Source organism: Fulmarus glacialis, unplaced genomic scaffold (assembly GCF_000690835.1).
Source record: "Fulmarus glacialis isolate BGI_N327 unplaced genomic scaffold, ASM69083v1 scaffold10781, whole genome shotgun sequence".
Classification (NCBI taxonomy): Eukaryota; Metazoa; Chordata; class Aves; order Procellariiformes; family Procellariidae; genus Fulmarus; species Fulmarus glacialis.
Window position 1 is genome coordinate 37,919 of NW_009193498.1, and position 16,367 is coordinate 54,285.

Here is a 16,367-nt window from a genome sequence, read left to right on the forward strand (position 1 = left end):
TTTGCTGCTGCCTTGGGAGCACAAAATCAAACATAATACTTAAAACGTTTCCCTAGAAATGTTTAAGGAGAAAGATTTTTATCTTTAAGTTGAAAATTGAACTGCATGCTTAACCAACTTCAGTGAAGCATCAATCATACTGGACAAGCAATTTTAAGAAATAAGATAGTTTAAAAAATTAATTCTGAAAATACTGCCAACAATTTCATGATATAGATATTTTTAATATTAAAAGTAAATTGTAAATGTGTCTTTATAAACAATATGCATAAAATAGATCTACTATACTAAGCTCTCTCTTTTTAAATGCTGTTTCACAGTAATTTCTTAGGTATGCAAAGTTTTCCCTCAAAGAAATAGTGCAATCTGAAGAACATACATTATGTCAGCGGATTAGAACTACTATGGTCATTAATATAAGTCTTTATAGATTTCTTGTAGGAGTGGATGAAGACTCATATCTGTCTCCGTTTTCTTTATTATTTGCAACAGCTGCACATGTTCCGTTACAATCTGTCTGAGGTCCGTCATTTTCTGAAGCAACTTTGCAAACAGCTGTGATGATTCTGGATGATTCAGCTTTAGCTGGAGCTCCAAAGCTTGCAACAGATTGTCTTGTATATCTTCAATGGGCTTCACATTTAACAAACCTGGGCGATCTAAGAAAAAAAATTGGGAGTTGTAAGTTTATGAAGAATATGGAAACATTGATTTCATGTATTAATTTCTTAAAGATTTCTTGTTATGTTAAGCATTTACATATGGCACTTCCTGAGAACTGTTTGACAATTTCTTAATGTATTTATCTGTAAGATTTTACCAGAATTTGCTCAAAGAAGTTTTAGAACTAGTCTTAGAAACAGTTCAAGCATTTATGTGGTGCAGATACAGAGACAAGTTTATACAACACTACAATGCATTTTCCACAGTAAACTGGGTGTGTTCATGGAAAGGAAGAGTGAGATATAGTTGGGGGATAAACAGTCTGTATCAGGTAATTAACTTTTGGAAAATCAACGTATACTCAGATGGATTTGCATGTAGTTGCTACCATTAAAAATGTTTCCTGCTAAGGTGGATGCTAACTTATCAAAATAAAAAAAAAGGCATAAATTCAACTTCTGCAGTCATACTAACCTGGGAGATTTAAAAATCACAGGTTCAGTTCTTCTCCACACCCAAGTTCCAGTTGCTATTAAGAAATCTCATGATAGCTTTTAGCATCAGCTCATCAGCTTAGCCACAGAGGCTTATGGCAGTGGAGGACTGATAGATGTGGCTTGCACAAAAAAATGACTTTGCTGGGCTCATGCCAACAGAGTGTTCTCCTCCATATGGAGGAATCTGGGATGGATGTTTACAACCAAAGTCAGCTACTTGCACTGCCACAGAGTCCAGGATTATCTTTGGCATATCTTATTCTTTGGCAAAAAGCAAAATCTTTCCTTTTTAACCATTATTATCTTTCATAATAATAGCTGTTCTGTTATTTCTGTCTGTCCGCAAATACCTTCTTAAGTGGTTGCAATTATTATTGAACATAATTTGTAACATTTGTTTTCTAACTTGAGGTAATAAATTATTTGATTCTACAGCCATGAAAGTTAATAAAGTTGCTTAACATTATTAAATCCTCACATATGACAATGAACACCAGCAATTTGTTAGTGCTAAACTACTTTATACTGGATAACGCATCCTGATTATCAGCATACTCCATGAAAAAACAGTCAATAATTTAAATAACATTTGCGTGTAGCTATGAAATTAATTTCATAGGTTGATCAATAAAAAGCAGTGCCTATAGCTAGCCTTAAATTACTTCCCTAAGGCAATATTATTTCCATTTCAGAAAGGACAAGAGGTTGATCTATATTAAAAATTTTAAAAATAGGCTGTTATTTCCTATGATCTTAGTAACCTTTCTGTGCATCCAGTTCTAGTAACTCTGCTTGGCTTGTGTTGTATACTAGAAAAAAGTCTGAGAGAAAACAAAGCTCTTTATAAATACATTGGGGTTTTACTTCACAGAGAAAAAATTGCAGTGTAAACTAAAAGGCAAAGTTGGCATGAAAACAAGTGAGTATACACAAGCCATGAATACATGTAGGTCACTGATTAGGAAAGGATAGTTAACTCTCAAAGAGGTGAGGTTTTGGGATAGTTTTTCAGAGACAGGAATAATGGCAAGTTTGAATATGGAACTTGATATTTGTTTGACGGTGGTTTTATGAAGTGACTGCTTTCAGCTGTAGGTGACTGGACTCAGTGACCCATTTGGCCGCTCTTTCCATTTGGTATTTCATGCTAATAAGCTGTGCTTGTCTTGCAGAGATCACTTATCTATGACATTCAACTGATTGTACCATAAAATATGGTTCAGAAAGTCTGTAAGTAAATATCTACAATCAGAAAATTGTCTCCAAACAAACGGCTCCATTTTATTAATTTCCTTTGGCAATATTATCAAGTTATTTTTTTAAAGATACTTAGATAATTTTTGATAAATTTTAGATGTTTGTTTTTAGATTACCTAAATGCATGGCATGTGCTGCAAAATCTAGTTGCCTTTCTTATATCTTTCAGAAACTTCCCAACTTTCAGTACTTCAAAGCAGTTAATAATTTTGGCTTTGGGTTGCGATAGCTTTAAATTTTACTTCTGTGTTGCAGATGAACTCTGAACTAGCTGGGTATGACTCAGTGTACAGTGATATAAAAAAAAAAAAAAATCAAAAAGCACAAAGACTGCTGCCTTGATTTCCTCTGAGATTAATCTCCATTTGCCCCCTGCTTCTTTTATGGTGGGAATTTTTAGGGTGTGAGTTTTTCAGAAGTGAAACCCAATTCAAACATTGTGCTCCCCAGCGCAACTTTAGAGTCCAGGAGGCAAACCCAGGAGATCAGTACTGAGACCGGAACTTACCAAGGAGCCCCCCAAATTCGGGTGCCTGAGGTCAGCTGAAGTTCAGTGAGACTTAAGTGCCTAAAATCCTTAAGCTCCTTTGAAAAACCCAGTCTAATGGTTTTATAATGACCCAGTGGAACTAGAGTCAGAAAAGATGACTATGACAAAAGCCTAGGAGATCATCAGATGTTATTTTTAAATAAGCCAATTCCAGAGGAAGGAAAATTCCCATTGAAGGCAAGAGAGATTTTTCATGAATGAGAACTTCAGGATATGGACATTATTTTTTGGGTGTTGACAGTTTGCTATACTTTCTCAGTAAAAATTTCTTACAAAGGAAAATGCTGTTTCTGTTCCAAGAAACGTATCTAAATCAGAAAAAAAGGAAATAGGAGGCAAAAGCTTTAACATACAGGTATTATGGTATATTTCAAGTTGTTAAGATGCTCTTAAATATATGTGCTCCAGACTCATTGGGTTACTGTAGCAAAAGGTGTATTTTGTGCAGTAAAGAGCTCCAGATAGATGTGGCTTGTAGAAAACAATACAAAGCAAATGATTAACAGTAAGGCTTGAGAAAAATTTAGATAGAGAATAGGAAGAAACAGAATCGGGAGTAAACTAGATGTGGTACCGTGGTGGAGGCCTTTGAAGAGGCTAAGTAAGACAGAATGCTGTTTGAAAGCTCACAGAGAAAACTGCAAAGGAAACTGATGAGGGAAGTGAAAGACAGAAACAAATGAGTTGTAGCAGGACATTCTTATGATACAGTGAAATTAGGTTACAGAAGGCCAAAGGAAAGAGAGTTGAAATCATGAAGGTGAGAGAGAACTAAAAGTGAATTGGATACCACTTTTAAACCTTTCTGATACAGCAGACTGTTTATTGAAGTTTATATTTTTTTGTTATGTGCTATTTGCAACCTGCTTTTTATCCATTCAGACTATGCCATGAGAGTACCACATTTCTCTTTTTATTATTACTTTTCTTTATTCAGTTTTTGTTTAGGTTTTCATTCATTGTCATTCAGCTGTTTCATTTGGTTTGAAAATTCTGCAGGAAGCTGTTCTAAGTAAGAAAATGTTCACAGTGACTGGCAAAGGCTAATAGCCCTTTAGTTTTGAGTGTCAACAGTATGACTTCGTATAAATTGATGTTCTAGACTATCTCAGGGAAAAATATTTTGTTTGTTTATTTACTTACAGATTTGGATGCTTCTTTCATGTTCCTAACAATAATTACAGGTTTTTTCTGTTCCTCACATATGTAATTGCCATCTGCATGCCTTTACTCATATCTTTATATTTTAATATCTTTGATTAAGTGCATTTTGCATTTAAATACACATTCTAAAATCTTAATGTGATAAAACAGGCAAAGATATGGCTGACTGAACAACTGTGCTACTTCTTTTGCTGAGGCAGATACGACTCAGCAGTTTGAGGTTTTTCTTCTGAGACTGTCACATGTATTGTAGTCACCAGGATTTTGATTCAAAGCCCACAGTGATTATCTGCAGTTCTTGGTCTGATTAGGAAGCATTTCTTTGTTCTAACAGGTTAGCTAGAGCAGGATTTCTGTAGCAGTCGAATATGATCTATTTCTTGGTACAATTCGTGATAAAACTTCAAATCTTGCTGATCTCAGAGCATAGCAAAATTATTAAATATAGTGTTTAAACAACCAGCAGTGATTCACAGCTCAAAATTTACTGTAAAGAACACACTCAGAAGACAGAAAAAGTGAATGTAGCAACATTTCTGAATCCAAACACTAGTTTGACTGCATGTTGACTAACAGAGTCTGGGTCTTCACAGGTACACCCTACTACAATTCCCAAACACCACCTATATCCTGAACACTGCAGAAGATAATACACAAAAGTTCAAGTCTATCCATGATATGTAAATATGCTACAAAATTACCTTTTGAGCTTTTTCTTTATTTGACAATAACCTGCCTGAGTGAGTTTGCTCTGTTTACAAATGTGGATTATCCCAGTAAGGCTTGGACTATTATCTTTCCTGCCCAAACACAGACATCCAACTTGTTCTCCTTAAATCTTCTTCTTATGATAGACTTCATTTTTAGCTCAGGTATATATACTATATATACTATTTTTAAAGATGTTTCAAGTCCTTTAACATATATACCACGGCACTCACTACCAGCTGAGCATATGCCTCAGTGGCACAGAGGAATACAACAGGGAGGAAGAATAACTCCTTGAAAAAAGTTTTCCAAATCTCATTTTTCAAATTCACCATAAGTAAAAGAACATTGTAATGAGAGTTTGGCATTGCTGTTAATGGCATAAAGCATTTCTTCTGTAAAAACAAGGTAATATCCTACTGCTCACACACGCAGTCTCTCTGTCTTATCAGCATTAAATTCAGAATACTAGAATTCATTTGCCAATTACAGTATTATTTTAAAGTGCAATATAGCAACATTAAGAACAACTCTTCGGCTTTGTAATAATGAGTTCAGAGTAACATTTGGCGTTATTGAGACAGAGTGAGGCTGCACTGAGCAGCTCAGAAACAATAAAATGATTGACTGTGGGAGTGGGAGTACTTTCATTTTGTTGCTATTATAGTTAATTTGTCAGCTTGTTATTACTGTTATATAGGCATTTTGCCTTTTTACATATAACGCAAAAGCAACTGTTTCGATATCAAAAGGCTGAACTGTTTTATAGGATTTGTGGCAAATTCCAACCACTTCACAATGAAAAGCTTTCTGCATGTAATGTTCCAGCTGGAATTACCATTCTCTTTCCCACTTCTTTTTAGAGCTGCATAAGAGATAGCACCCGTGGAGCCAGCAAAACTACCATAATTTCGCTAGGCAATGATAGATTCACTTAGAATTAGAGCGTTTGGCTGGGATCTTTTTTTGTTTCACAAACTGGTTTTCTTTTAAGATATTTGCACACAGGATTTCTTGAAGTGATTTAAACATTACAGTATTCCTGCAGCTAGTAAAGTCCTTGAGGTAGTATGAGCTGGTTTTGAAATCCTATTTTCAATGAAATCATCCTGTTTCGATATTCATATAGTTCTTAGAGAAATTAAGTTCTGTAAGAACATAGCTCTTACAGAAACAAGAGCATCTGAGACATCTGAGAAACAGGATTTCAGTTCCATACCACATAAGATATTATAGTCCCACAGAATGCATACAGTTCAATATATATCATATCTGACTGTAAATTCCATGATAAAAGCCATTCTCTAATTGGCAGCAAAGCTTAATTGTTTTCAAAATATAAACTCAGTTTTTACAAATAACTATCATGCTTTTTTGGAAAAAAAAAAAAAGTAGTAGTTCTGAATAAAGATAGTGAGAGATCTTTGTTCTAAAGAAATTAAAGGATTTTTCTAGAAAGGACTGGTTTATATTTATATGAATTTATATATTTATACGGATTTGCTTCAGAATTATTTGAGAACTAACTATTAAAATTCAGGTAGTTCCTTATGGATCTCTGTTTACATATTATTCTTAAAAAAAAGACTTGTTGATAAATCTGGTACAGTGTAGTCAATTTTTTTTTTCTGTGGATCATTGTCCTCCTGAGATCTAAAATGTAAGATTAGTTACATCATACCTATTTCCTCTAATGTAAACCAAACATCACTGAAGCATAGCAGACCTAGCTTTGCAGATTGCAAGTTCCCTTTTTTCAATTAGAAGTGGATTTTGAGAGGCCTGTTTCTCATCTGTCAAATTTCATTATATTAGAAAATGCAAAATATTGGCATGTTTTATGTAGTGCCCTAATAGGCTTGTATAATTTCTCCTCCCCCATCAAAGCCAACCAAAAATATACCGGTAACATATTTTCCCTTCCTGAATTAATTCAGAGTCCTCAGGGATCATTGTGTTCAAAGGTTTGCACAAGAAAATGTCTTCTGGGAACTGTACTTGTTTGAAGTGGATTTAGTTAGTCTAATAAACCATATTGTGATACCACATTTTTACTGAATGAAACACAATGCCAGAAGTAATTGTACATGATTTTAAATGAAGCTATACGTTCCAACGCACTCCCAACAGAATGTTTGTTTTTAGAATAATAGTATGTGGTTGTTGTGTTTGATTACTTAAACATAATTTAATAACAAAATACTCTGCATTGCTCTGTGGAGGATCTGAGTTCGGAACATTCAGCACATTCCTCCCATTGATATCTGCAGTACCATCCTAAGCCAAAATACATACAAATCAGTTGGGTAAAATTTTCTTTGTGTGACATCACTAACTTGATAGTATTGGCCAAAGTAAAAGACCTTCAATCTGACCTGAAATGTATATCTGATATCTCAGATTCTCGGTGGAAAGGTTTCTAAGTGAACTAAATCTGGGTAGCAGTCACTAATTCACAAAATATAATACCTACATCACCTCAGAATCAGAGAACATGCTGACTGCCTTCAAAAAAGCTGAAAATTCAGTGTCTTTTTTAATGAAGTGTTAGAATGCATGTAGTCTGATACCTGGGCTTTCAGATTCATGTTTTGCTCAAAGCATAATGCATAAACATTAATACAAACATAGCAGCTTAGGAAATCTGAACACAAAAGACACACAATGGCTGTTTTTCTCAGGCATTAGGAGACCATCGTTTTCCTGAGAAATGCATTCTTTCCCCACCCCCCTTCTAAAGGCAAAAAAAAACATTGCATGAATGAAAAAAAACCAACAATAAAAAAACCCACCATAAAATCCTGTAAGCCAATTGCCACATATATTTTGAAATTGTTACGGAGTCAAAGCTATTTGTGCACAATTAGCAAGCCACACAATCTAATTGCAGGTTTAAAAAATCCTCATGCAGAATTTTAACTTTTAGAAGCTCTTGCCAGTGAAATTCCACCCTTCCTGTTTTCAGAAAGATAGCCCTGATTTTGTTTTCTAACTAAATGAACTGCTGATTCAGCAGGCATTTCCAGCTCCATCATTAATTATCAGGTCATTCATATTTTCAGTTTCTGCCTGAAACTGAAAAAAAGGCAAACGACATCAAGCAAGCTGAAAACTAATAAAAAAAACTATGTGTAAATAAATTCACTCCCATCCCGCAGCGCTGAGCACTTTACTGTTTGGACAGGAATTAAAAGTGTAAATTCTATTATATAAAATATCATATTAAATAAGACAGCACTTACCTCCACTTAGTATAATGACAGCTATAAATATTGCCAAGTCACTGTCATCTAATTCCAGTGCATTGAACTTCACAGCAAATTCAAACTTGGGCTCCATAAAGTCACAAAAAGGTTTTCTCAGGCTCTTCAGAAACTCTCGTGTCATGAATCCTTGTCCATCAGATATAAGAACTCCATCTTTATTCATCAGAGAAGCCAGGAGAGTATATATGATCTCATGGACCCCATATTTCAGGAGAGTTACTTGATCATTCAAGTCAAGATTCACAAAACCTGGAATGTTCTTGGCAAATTCTGTGATCTCCTGCACTGCCTCCACAGAGCGAAACTGACATCGCTGGAAAATGCGAATTGCTACCTCTTTGTTCTCCTCCTGCAGCGGTGACACATGCTTGCACTTGATCTGATCTTCTCCCATCATTAAAGAGTTCATGTCATAAATAACAAATGGCTAAAAATAAAAGAAAAAGACAATTTACTTTCAAATGTCCTTTCTATGAACATTTGACTCCTGAGAAACTGAAGTAGTATACAGAGGTATAACTCATCAGAAAACACTTAGAAATCTATGAGGAATATATCAAGGGTAGTTGACTCAAAAAGGTTAAATCTTCATAAACCTATTAAAGCAAATATCCTTAAAATGTTAAAATGATTTACAGAAAGGACAAGTAGTTCCTAAGGACTTCTCACATGTTCCGTGAATCCACATTCTAAAAATAGAAATTTGGTTGGTATTTTTTTTAGTAATTAGGGGAGGGGGATAAGGAACACTATTTTAAAATATCCATGATTTTTGCCTTTTTGTTTTGTTTTGTTTTGTTTTGTTTTACAGAAGTTCTGTAATACCAGAATTTAAAGTTTGGAATGCTTGTTAACAAAAGATTAAAATGTTACTCCTTCTACCTGAATTTTACTGGCTTCTACAAAACAGAATCTAGTAAGTGTACAGTGACATGTTTGCACTTCTGATGATATAACTTCTTTTTTGTAGAAAGACAGACTGTATTCACATTTTGATTACTTCACATATTCTCATGTTCTTTTCAAGTTCTAGCCTTCTAGAAAGTGCTACAAGTAATATCAACTTTATGGTATTTTATCTGATAAATTTAACATTTTGCTGTTAATTCCTTTAAAAATAACAAAGTTAGGATATATTTAAACTCAACTTGTCAGGGGGAAAGAAAACACAAATAACATGATACAAACTACAGCAGCACAATTCAGAACACAAGAATTATTTGAGTGAAATAAATTCAACTGGAATAAATCAATTTTGAAAGCAGATTAGAAAAAGTGGTGCCAGGAAAACTTTCGTTAGGATCTGGAAACAATCTGTTTCAGAACATGCAGAAGAAGCTCCTGGTTTTAAAGAAGTGGTTAAGTGAGGATTTCTTGAATTTATCTGAAGAATCTTTTCCTTAGAGGATAAACGACTAAATAGTTCATTGCTGCACTGAACAAATATCTACTGATATTGATAGGTTTGTTAATATACTTGATTAATTAATTAAAATACAAGGAATTATACACCAACAATTGGACTAGAGAAATGCATTTTTTTAATTTAAGATCCTTTATGATAACAGATTCTAATGCCTTATTCATATGGGTGCTCATTCTTGTGGTTTTATATTCACTATAAGCTGCAGAACAGATTCAAAAACAACCCAAGCCTTCCTATTCGTAGTCAGTGGTCCTGTCCCACAGAATCTGGAAACTCCTAAAATTCTATTCCTATTTGATTAAATCAGTTTTGAAGTCTATTCAGTGCTAAATTATTACGGAATTTTAAAAACTGGAAATAGCTACTTTCTGTAGAGTCTGGTGGTGCCTTCTGAAGAGGATATTGCCCACAGATGCTTATCACTACCCACCAGCTAGAGGTTACTACTCCCACCTCCCATAGTTCTGCAGATGGAGATTGTGAAAGTGTTCGGTCATCTGTTTCAGGCTAAGTCGAACACAAAGCTCTGACCTGCTATCACTAGGAAGAGAGAGAGGGATGACAGCTGCCAGTTTTGTCTTTAATTGATACAGCTGCTGTATCAACTGATACAGTAGAGGTCTATCTGTGAACTGAAATAATACTACCTGCACAAGAGTATTTCAGCTTTCAAAATTGGTTTAGTTAAATCAATATTCTGCTGCTTACAAGACCCATGAAACTAGTGCTCTCACTTTCACGGTAACCACAGGCAAACATAGCTCCAGACCATGAGATTCAGTTAAGTAGAGTGTGAGGTATGACACTATTTTTCCACTTGCACGAGGATTTCAGTGTGAAACTGAAAAAATAAACACACCACACTGAGAAAAGCCCGGAGGATAAGGTATTTTTCAAGATGCAATGCTATTTTGGCAGCAGAAAAAACATTTTATACATATCTGTACATATGTATATGCATGTGTATGCAAAACAGTGGAATAATAAGACTGTAGAGGAGGCTTTTAAAATGCATGGTTTAATACTAGTAGGTCATTCCTTTCTTTATTTTCTAGAAAATCTTAAGTGGGAGCACCAAGTACAAGAAAAAGTCATCTATTCTGTGCATGTACATGTGCTTTAGAAAGACTGCACTATGCCACCAGCCTACTGACATTAGAAGATGAAAATCAAGAGAGTTCAAAATAGCTAAAGAAATTTTTAATATAAAGATTCATATGAACTTTGTGAGTAGAATCTTATGTCAAATGAGCACTATATATCCCAGAAGAGGATGAGTTAGTAATTTCAGTTTTGACACACTCACTTAGCATATCCAATAATTTTCAGTTCATGCAGATGATATAGCAATTAAAAAATAACATAAAATTAAACTATGCCCATAGTAAACAGTTTGATGTTCCAGAGCACAAAGTCCATTACAGTTCAAATAACATAAAAGTTGTAACATTAAATACTGGGTGTCATTCTTTCAGTGTTATTTTTTTAAAAAGACTTGAAAATTTGCAGCAATGAAAAGCTGAATTTTATGTCTATTGTTTTACTGCTATACACTAATCTGGCAAAGTTTTAAAACTTTCAGTAAAAAGGTAGAACGTCATTGATGGCATACTATATATTTACTGCATGAGTATTGCATTAATGTAACTTTCAGACATGACCAAGTTATGCAAACCCAGACATTTGTTAAGTACCCAGCACAGCAGAGCAGCAAACCACAGGCTGATTGATTTCTATGACAACTTCACAGAACCTTACAGAACAAAAGTAGGATTTGTGGATGCACTTGGGACCTCAGAAACAAACTCCCCAGATTTCTAAATATGCGTCTGGAAAAACAGAAGATGAGAGTGCCATAGGTAACCCTGCCCAAACTTCTGTTACGTTCCAGAGTGTGCACAGTGGGCAGCAAAAAGGAGGAGGCCTCCTGGTGACATTTTTAGGATGAAGAGGTGTAAACAAGATATATAATTACACACCCCACTTCTATTCTATTTCCCAATGCAGGTATATAGTTATTAAGAACACACTTACAAAAAACTAAATTGCTGTATTTATTCTTTCCCAGTAACCTATGTTTCTGATATAGAGAGGGAACTGTGGAAAGACTTGGAAAAAGCAATGACCCGCAAGTGGACTTCGCGTATCAGCTTTCTGCAGAATAAACAAACTATGCTAGTTCAAACTTTATATATTCCGTGATGAAAAATTACTCAAATTTTAAGTGTCCACCAAATCTGAAGTTTTTATGTGAGGAGTACAACCAAATTAGGGACAATACTTAAATTATGATTTTAACTGCCTTTAAAGAAAGCAAGCCTAAAAAACCTCCAAATCTTTCCCATCTTTGAAATCATTAAGAAAATAAAATGCAGTCACTGTTGTAGTCCTGACAATAAAATTTCTGCCGATCATTCTAGAAAATATATCAAATTAAGAGTTATTAGTTTTGGAAAACTATTTTGCTCTTTAGGTATTAAAATAGTGTCAAAATTTAAAACCTACCATAATTATCAGATCTTATTTATCCTCCTTCTCACTGATACTGAAGATTGTTACGTATTGCCAGTGAAGTTTCCAAAGCAACCCACAAATACACATATTTCTATTCCTTACTTTTAAAAGATTGTCTTGTACATTCTCCTAAAATTCAAATTGCACCAGGATACTGATCTGATCCAAAATAACCCAGTTAAATGCAGGAAATCATCAGATCATCATAAGAGTAAGCATCATAGTTAAAGGCTAGCGATGGTGTTGGTACTGCGAATCATTTGACTCTTATGAAAAAGAATATTCCTTTGGGTACAGCTAGTACTGATAATATGCTATCATAATGTGCTATGATACTGATGCTTGAATAGTATAGCAACCAATTCCTGACAGCTAGATAGCCACCTTAAACAGATAGTGTGGAAGATAACCTTTGGTGAAGGAGAAGGAAAACGGGAAGAGTGGATCAGAGAATACAAAAAGGTTAAGATGACCTTCAAATTCTTGTACTGGTTTCAAGTATTTTATTAGGTGAACTTGGAGTTTTTTCAAATAATGTTTACTTATCCTATCTAAAAACATTTCCTGTGTTTCAGACACAGCTTGAAATATGTAACTGCCAACAGCAAAGTTTTTTGGTTTTTTTTTTTTTTTTAAAGATGTGTTGTCAGTGTGGCAAATCATTTACTCAAAAGAAAGAAAAAAAAAACACAGAGGGAACTAACTGATTTGTCTGTCGTCTTTCCTGTCAAGATCGCCCTCGCCTTGGCTTTGGTCAGAGGGAAGGACTTTATGTATGAGTCATACAAATGCTTGGCAAGTGCTCGTAGATCAGCAGATTCAGGGTTTAACTGGTCGATGTCGTTGGAAATCTCTGCCAAGAGCTTCTCCTTCTCCGCTTGTGGCATTCGCCCAAACCTGATGGCTGAAGAAGATGACAAGCAATTACTATAGCTATAGTTGCACCTAAAAAAGCATATCTGAATAGCTTTTTATGTCACCTTTTGTTATGAGGTCTTCAACTTTTTATTAAAACAGTATTTAGGCAAGTAAGAGAAAGATGATTTTCTCCAGTAATATAGGCAAACCAGCTGAAGTGCTTTAAAGAAATGTAAACAAACAAATCTCAAAGAGGAAATAATTTATGTGCCCAAACAGTCAGATTACAATATCTTGCTTGGAGATGCAAAACTACTGTCAGCTCACCTGGCAGAGTAGGTGAAAACCACGGATTCTACTTCCAATCTAAATAAAATGTAAAGAATCTTTAAGATATTAAAATTCTGTTGGCTTAGGGTAGGAACCACTGTTCAGCCTTGTATTGTTTTGGGCAAATCACCATATGGATCTCAGATTCTTCAGTTGTTTAGAAACAAAACATTCACATGCCTTGCAGGAATAAATTCCTAAACAGTTCAACAGAACTTAATGTAGCAATTGCTATAAAATGTTACCAAAAGAATTAAGGAGTGAGAAAGAAGGTTGTGCAGGGAATAAACAAGCCAGAAAAGGCTGCTGAGTTCTTCATGGTAACTCTATGTGCATGCAGTATTGAAAGAACAGGAAATGGTTCTACCTAGTCATATGATCTCACAATTGCTCAATGCCAACATAAGGCAGGCTGTAAACTTCCTACTTTTACACCTATGTACTTACTATCCAAGACACTATTTATTCATATGGGGACTGACTTGGAAAATATTTCAAATGAGCATCAAGATCAAGACTGATTTATCGTATGGTACTTCAATAAACAGAATTTATTTTATTTTACGAAAACAAAACAGAACAAAAGAGCATCAAAACAAAAAACAGAAGGAAGAAATAAAGGTTTGTATTTTGGCCTTAGGAGGAAATAGAAATATTATAAATATTTTTTCAGTTGTTTTTGTCTTCCCTGGATAAAGTAAAAGTGCTGTTAATATCATACATATGAATGATTATACTAGGGACTTTTATTTTGGAAATGACCAGCCACTTTCCCTTTATGAGGATGCTTGCAGTGTGCTGATGGACAAAAATGACACTTTTTTCCAAAAATAAATAATTGTGTCAAAAAACATATAAAAACCATTTGTCATATATTATATTTATTAATCAGTTCTCTTATTTCATGGCTGTAGAAACAAGGTTGTTTATTTTTACAACTGTACTACATTTCTCTTTCAGCAAATTTAGTCTCTGAATGATGCATACTGTCCATTTCATATTTTCTTGGGTATTCTTAGAGTTAACATGTCAGAATAAAAATCTGACACCTAGATCAATAGGTACAAATTAACATATTCTAATTTTTTTCTCTGAAAATGTCTGTTGCTTATAATTTTTCATACAGAAAATTTTGAATAATTGACAACTGATAGTTGGTTTGGATCATATATACCATGCCATATATTTTTTTTTCCTCTCTCATGGGCAACACTAAGTGTTCTTAATCAGCTACTAACAATAGTTTTCAGGGAGACATCACTGCCAGCCCTCCTTATTTCTGAGAGTAAAACATTCAAAGAAAAATTATTAACTTTGTATTATATGACATACTATAATGGCTTAAGGAGACTGACACCATTCTGTAAAGAAGTAATGTGAATGGATGAACATATGGTAATGTTAGTGATGTATAAAAAATTGATATCAAACAAAAAGAGAGTTCATATTTGTACTTAGTGTAACCTAAATAAAAAGATGAAAAAATTCAGCATAACTACAAAGAAATACTTAGGAACTCTAAGGAACATGTCCTTTGAGAGATTTCACAATCACAAAATTCAGCTACATATGCTTCCATGAACACTATGAATCAAGACCATTTTGGTATTTTCATTTTGCAATTAAAATGGATTCTCTCACTATTAAAAATTCTTGTTTGTAGTTAACACAAGTCCTTTGAGTATTTTTTAAAAAACATGCATGGATGTTGATAATATTAAACCCACGATACTAATATCTGCATTTTAGACATGCTTGAAGGTGTAAAATGAATGAAGTATGAAGTATTGAATGAAGTAAATAGAGTGAAAACTCACTGAGAATATTTTATAGCATTTACAGATTTTTTTTGTGATACTTAAGGTCTAATTCAATAAAAAGAATCAAACTGTCGTCAACATAATAAAGCTAAAATATATTATTACATATATGTTGTAAGAAGTTGTTACAGGGACAGCAAGTATAACTAAAATGTGGGGTCAAGAAGGTGTTAAAATAATAATATAGCTAATAAAAGTATTAAAGGTTAATTCAAAATCCGTGTTGAACAGTGTGTCTAGACATTTGTTAAATTTGTATTTTCATTAAAAGCTATTTTGTTCTTCACTAAACCAGGTTTCAGATTTAATGTTAATTTAATATTAATTTTGCGACATTCATAGGATTATGTTTTATGATTAATTTGTCCACTTCTGAAATGTGTATTTTGCAATAGCTTCATCAATACAAAAACTGTTGTGATACTTTGATGCTTCTGATTGTGTTCTTGCCAACAAATTCAACTCCTCCTCACCATTTTTTTTGAGGAAGAATTTGCAAACTGAAGGCCTAAGTGAAGTCTAGCAAGACTTCTCAGACTATTACAGTGGACCTTTTAATCTGGAAAGAAAGCAAGGCATGTATTTATGTATTTATAAGCCTCATATAAAGAACTGTTAATAAAAAAGGGAGATCAGAGTTGCCCATGTCTACAAAATGTTGATCACTTCCAGAAATATATGGAGTGCGATTTATTATGACCTGAAGACTTTGTAACACATAGTAAGAAATACTTAGGAACTCTAAGGAACATGTCCTTTGAGAGATTTCACAATCATATCAGGAACTAGGTGCTTTGGACCAGAAAAATATTTTGTTATGATAAATCCTACGTGTAGACTATTTTGATATTTTATATGGAATACATTTATAACATTATATATAATATCTTTATAATAGGTTTACAATAAATTATGCATCCCTAACAGCCTGATGTGAATTCTATAAGCTTATTCTCTAAGCATACTAACTCTAAGTATTACGAAAACGGAGCTTGACTGAACACCAGTACGAGATATGATCCTGCTGTGGGCCTATTCTTGAGAGTTGGGGTTTGCAGAAGCAAGTTTCTAATCTGGGATCTCACTGGCATAAGACTGCCTTTCATCAAGGTTATTTTACAAACCAGGGATTAAAAAAAAAAGAAAAAAAAAAAAGGGGACAGTATATTGCTTCCTCTTCCTATGTTTTAATATTAACTTAGCTCTAAAATAGCTTATACACTTCCCCAAGGCATTAAAAACAATAGGAATTTATTTTTTCCATCTTTTTTTTCTTTTCTCCGCCCCCCCCCCCCCCCCAAACTTTTCTTTATT

General features: G+C 34.0%; 1 protein-coding gene across 1 annotated transcript in view; it reads right to left on the minus strand.

Annotated features, from left to right (window-relative positions):
- Positions 1-207: 207 nt before the first annotated feature.
- The window catches only part of PPARG (peroxisome proliferator-activated receptor gamma), a 26,612-nt gene continuing 10,452 nt past the window's right edge, over positions 208-16,367 (minus strand). The window contains exons 4-6 of the mRNA XM_009587474.1: positions 12,750-12,949; positions 8,082-8,532; positions 208-659 (exon numbers count right to left, since the gene is read on the minus strand). Coding sequence (XP_009585769.1) covers positions 412-659; positions 8,082-8,532; positions 12,750-12,949 — 899 coding nt within the window. The 3' untranslated portion in view covers positions 208-411. The remainder of the gene's footprint in view (positions 660-8,081; positions 8,533-12,749; positions 12,950-16,367) is intronic.